The sequence below is a fragment of the Camelina sativa genome, chromosome 12 (assembly GCF_030686135.1).
Source record: "Camelina sativa cultivar CO46 ecotype springtype chromosome 12, ASM3068613v1".
In the NCBI taxonomy this organism is placed as follows: Eukaryota; Viridiplantae; Streptophyta; class Magnoliopsida; order Brassicales; family Brassicaceae; genus Camelina; species Camelina sativa.
This window is the reverse complement of record NC_141891.1, coordinates 32,423,736-32,429,375: the sequence shown is the minus strand read 5'-3', so window position 1 is coordinate 32,429,375 and position 5,640 is coordinate 32,423,736. Positions and strand designations below refer to the sequence as shown.

General features: G+C 33.7%; 1 protein-coding gene and 1 pseudogene across 1 annotated transcript; both read left to right on the top strand.

The window, feature by feature from the left end:
* Positions 1–299: 299 nt before the first annotated feature.
* Positions 300–3,606, top strand: LOC147932902 (uncharacterized; annotated as a pseudogene).
* Positions 3,607–4,453: 847 nt separating this feature from the next.
* Positions 4,454–5,110, top strand: LOC147932901 (ubiquitin-conjugating enzyme E2-16 kDa-like). The gene is made up of 2 exons (XM_087477221.1): positions 4,454–4,535; positions 4,890–5,110. The coding sequence occupies exons 1-2, from the start codon at positions 4,454–4,456 to the stop codon at positions 5,108–5,110; spliced, it is 303 nt and encodes a 100-aa protein (XP_087333347.1).
* Positions 5,111–5,640: the final 530 nt, after the last annotated feature.

Here is a 5,640-nt window from a genome sequence, read left to right as displayed (position 1 = left end):
GTCTCTTCTACCCCCTTCGTCTAAGTGTTTCTCCCATCGTGTAAGCTTGTTTCTGTATTTTAGTTTTGATTTCAATTTCAATTTTGTGTTAGCTATTAGATTATTGTTTCGATTTCAAATTTGATGTCAGAATTTTTTTAGGTCTTAAGCACTTGCTCTTTTAGATCTGTTCGTGATAATAAAATCCTTTATTAGATCTTTGGACATCTACTGTTATTCTTTGATATAGTTGTTCGGATCTCTCTTCTTTTAATGTAGTTTTATTGGTTTGTTTTCTCAGGATTTGTTTGGGTGTACAAATGATTGAATTGTATTCAATATGTCGTTTGTGGAAGTTGAACAACAACATTCATTGGGAATTTGAGATTGATAATGAAAGGGGAGCTTCTTTGATTAACATTGATGAGAATACTAGATTTAGTGAGTTAGTAAAGATTCTATTAGAAGATTTTGACATTGATATTCAGGCACAATGTTTAAAGCTTAGTTATACATTTCCTGCTAAGTCTTCTACTATAGGTAGTGTTTCTATCTTTATTAGAAATGATAGGCAGCTTGAAGCTTTTAAACTCAAATATGCACAAAGTGGAGGAGTTCTTCATCTATGTGTTACTGTTGAGGATTTTTGTGAGACTGTAGAGCAGGTATTTTTAGTAAACTCATTCTCTTGTTCTTTCTAATATTGTTTTAGAAAAGTAACTGATTTGAGGAATGTTTCTTTATCAGGGTCAACCTAGCTCTACTCCTTTTAATGAGAGTGTTACTGCTGTTACTTAGGTAACTTTCTACTTTAGAATTTTAAATTATTTCTTGCTTACAAAACCTTATAAAATTATTTGAAAACACTTGTAAAACGTTTTAAATGCTTTACAAATACTTTCAGGATCAAACAAGCTCAAATCTGTTAGTTGGGAATGCTATTGATGTTTATACTCATACTCAGGTAACTTACAATGGTATAAATGTTTTAATTGCCTTTTCAACCCGTTTTAAAAACCTTTGAAATCAGTTGTAAACCTTATTAAATCCTCTGAAATCACTTGTAAAATCTTTTAAAAAACCATTGATTTGTACTTTCAGGGTCAACCAATACCAAATCCATATGTCGAGAGTGTTCCTCCTGCTGCTTCTTCAAGTCAATATACTGGCACTTCTGATGATTTTACTGCTACTCATACTCAGGTAACTTACATTTAACACTTTAAAAAACCTTTTGAAAACAGTTGTAAACCTTATTAAATCCTTTGAAATAACTTGTAAAACCTTTTAAATAACTTGTAAAACCTTTTAAAAAACCACTGATTTGTACTTTCAGGGTCAACCAATACCAAATCAATATGTCGAGGGTGTTCCTCGTTTTTATTGTTCTCCTGTTGCTTCTTCAAGTCAATATACTGGCACTTCTGATGATTTTACTGCTACTCATACTCAGGTAACTTACATTTAAATACTTTTAAAAACCTTTTGAAAACGGTTGTAAACCTTATTAAATCCTCTGAAATAACTTGTAAAACCTTTTAAATAACTTGTAAAACCTTTTAAAAAACCATTGATTTGTACTTCCAGGGTCAACCAATACCAAATACATATGTCGAGGGTGTTCCTTGTAACATGACAACCTCTGTTGGGTATCCATCTGGTTCTTCACACTCAAGTGGTCTAATCGATGTTGATTCACTGTTTTGTGGAAAGTTATTCAAAGACAAAACAGAAATGAGAAGTCATATGCGGATGTATGCAGTCAAGCATAGTTTTGAGTTTCATACTTTTAAGTCAGACAACAAGAGGTCTGTTCTTATATGTATTGATGAAAAATGTAGTTGGAGGCTACGTGCAACTAAAGCTAAAGCATCAGATAGCTTTTTTGTTCGAAAGTATATTAGTCAGCACAGCTGTGACTCTGCTTTAAGGAATGTTAAACATCGCCAAGCATCTGCAAGGACTTTGGCTGGTTTGGTTAGTAACCATTTTGCAGGAGGAAAGCTTCCTCTCAGACCCAAACAGCTCATGGAAATTTTTAGGAATGACCATGGAGTTGGTGTCTCGTACTCAAAAGCATGGAGAGCTCAAGAACATGCATCATAACTTGTTAGGAGTATACCTGCTCATAGTTATGAGGTTTTACCGAGTTGGTTTCACATGATAGAAAAGAAGAATCCAGGTACTATCACTTACATCAAAGCTGATTCTGATAATAAGTTTAGATATGATTTTCTGGCTTTTGGTGCATCAATTAGAGGTTTTAAGTTGATGAGAAAAGTTATTTCTATTGATGGCGCCCATTTGAAATCATAATATAAAGGGACTTTGCTTGCTGCATCAGCTCAGGATGGTAATTTTCAGTTGTATCCTATTGCTTTTGCTGTTGTTGATTCTGAGAATGATGCATCATGGGATTGGTTTTTGCGGTGTTTGAAAACTATTATTCCTGATGAAAAGGATCTAGTTTTCGTGTCTGATCATGCTTCTTCAATTGCAACTGTGCTTTCAGTAAATTATGTACATGCTCATCATGGGATCTGTACTTTCCACTTGCAAAAGAACCTGGAAACACGATTTAGAGCTTCTGCTTCTCTTCTTCCAGTTGTTCATGATGCTTCAAGAGCTTACACTCAGTATGATTTTGATTATTTGTTCAGTCAAATTTCCAATGGTGATCCGGATCTTGGAGAATATCTTTGGCAAGCTGATATTAAATGGTCACGTGCATATTCTCCTTCTAACCGGTATAACATCATGACATCTAATTGTGCCGAGTCCATTAACTCCAGGTTAAAAGAGACTCGTGAGTATCCAATTGTCTGCATGTTTGATACAATCAGGTCTATTTTGACTAGGTGGTTTAATGAACGACGTGAGGAGAGCTGTCGACATCCATATGTTGTTACTCCAAAAGTTGGGAATAAGATGAATGAATCTTATAATAATACTACCCGCTGGCGTGAAGTTAGTCAAGTAAATGAAAATGTCTTCAAGGTTAAAGCAGCTTTAAAGACATATATGGTGAATTTGGACACAAGGAAATGCACATGCTGTATGTTTGATATTGATAAATTCCCTTGTGCACATGGAATTGCTGCTGCCAAACATGTCAATCTCAATGAAAACATGTTTGTTGATGATTATCATTCCACTGAAAGGTTATAACTCTCTTCTTTAATAAGGTTTTTAAAAGGTTGCTAAAGTAACGGATCCGACAGGTTTTTACAATGTTTTAAAAGGTTTTAAAAGGTTTTAAAAGGTTTTATAAGTTATTTATAAGGTTTATAAACAATTTAAAAAGGTTTTACAAGGTTTTACAAGGTTTTTCAAAGGTTTATCAAAGTTCTATAAGTCTTATCTTCCTCTTTTTTATTTTACAGATGGCGTTTAGGATATTCAGAGAGCATTCACCCAGTAGGTGATATGGAGTATTGGGAGATTCCAGAGAGTGTTAGTACTTCTATTCGGCCACCTTCTACTCGTATACCTAGTGGCAGGCGAAAGAAAAAGAGAATAGCTAGTTCATGGGAGTATGGAAAGGCTAAGACAAATTCAAAACAATACAAATGCAGTAGGTGTGGTCAGTGTGGACACAACAAATCTAGTTGTGTAGCTGCTATCTAACTCTCTCTCTCTCTCTCTCTTTAATTCAACTTGAATTTGTTCTTTTTAATAAAATATTTCAGTCTGTGGTGTTGTAAACTTCATTTTCTTAGAATTTTTTTTCAGATTTTACTATTTTAAATCATTATAAACAACTTGTAATGCCTTTTAAAATAGCAAGTCGTACTGTTTTTAAATCATTTACAAACAACTTGTAAAACCTTTTAAAACATGTTAAAAAACCATATATACTCTTGTAAAACCCTCCAACGATTAAAAACCATATATATATACTCTTGTAAAAGCAAGTCGCCACACTCTCTCTCTTTTCCCCTTCCCCTTCCCCTTCCCCTTCCCCTTCCTCTTACTCTTCTTCATCTCTCTCTCTCTTCTCTCTCACTGCAAAACCCCTAAATTTCCTCTGATTTCACCATCTTCAGTCTCCTTTACTGCTTTGTAATCAAACACCAAACAAAACCCTCCAACGATTTTAGATGATTTGAAGAGATAGAGACGATTTCGAATTTTGATTTCGAATCGCTTAAGTTTTTTTTTTGGAAGACGATTGAAAGGGTAATAGCGAAGAGTCACTTCGAAACAGCGAAGGGGTAAGTTTTGAAGGGGTAAGATTTTAAGGGGTAAGATTTCGAAGGGTTAATTGATTGAAGGGGTATTACGCGAAGCGTCGCTTTGGTTCGGTTATAATTACGCGTTGAAGGGGTACTTTTTGTAAACCAAAGCGACGCTTCGCCTATTATAAATACTTTTTGCTCTTGACTAACACATCAAACCTTTGTCTCACGAAAACTCCTAAATCATCTCTCAGATTCGAAAAATCTATTTACCTTCTTCCTTCAATCCGTCAGAAATGGCCAGTCGTTCTCCTTCAACCCATATAAGGACTGATTTGAAATATCTGAACAAGGATCTTTCGCCAAACGTCATAGCAGGTAAACACATACATCTTCATATTAGATTTGTTTTACTGTTAAGGATAAAAGAGATTGAGTGTTTGCCTTTTTGTTAGTAACTGTTGATGACGACATTTTCCGTTGGGAGGCTACACTAATCGGACCGGTGAACACCCCTTATGAAGGGGGAGTGTTTAAAATTAGGCTTAGTTTTCCACCTGGTTACCCAAGAAATCCCCCCAAGGTATCTATTTTTGATTATACTCCTTTTTATTTTAGCAAGCATGTTTATTAGGACTCCTCTTTTTGCAGCAACTCAATAGTTTTTCAAATAAAATTTCTTGATAATGCAGGTTGTTTTCATCACAAGAATTTGACACCCAAATGTATCAGATAATGGAGGCATTTACCTAAAAGTGTTGAGGGCTGACTATTGGATTCCCATGCCGATTGTTAAGCTTTTCAAGGGATTAGTGGAGAAGTTGATTGAACCAGAGGTCAATGATGAGGAACAGACCATTGAATATCTTGCCAACCTCTACAAATCTGATAGGAGAAGGTTTGAAGCAATGGCTACAGAGATGACTAATCAATACGCTGGGAGAAGAAACTGAAATATGAACTTAAATAGTTCAAATCTATTTTTAAGAACTCTTGAATAATTTATCTTGTATTTCTTCTTTTTAATAAAATATTTCAGTCTCTGCTGTTATAAACTCCATTTTAAAAAATATTTTATTCAGAGTTTACTGTTTTAAAACATTAGAAACAACTTGTAAAGCTTTTAAAAAAGCAAATCAAATTGATATATATCATTATAAACAATTTGTAAAACCTTTTAAAATTTCTAAAAATCAGATATACTCTTAAGGTTTAAAGGTTTAAAAGATTTATAAGCCCGTTTAAAAGGTTTTAAAACCCTCTAAAAAGATTTTAAAAGGTTTTTAAAACTTTTAAAGCTCTCTTAAAACCTTTTAAACCCTTAAAACTTAAAAGAATATTAACCCGTTTTAGAAGATTTTTTAAAACCTTTTAAAACCTATAAACAGTTTAACACCATTTATACGATTAACAACATTTAAAAGGTTTTACAAGCGAAAAGAAATAACTTAACATTAAAAAGACAAATTTTTAAAATCTACTT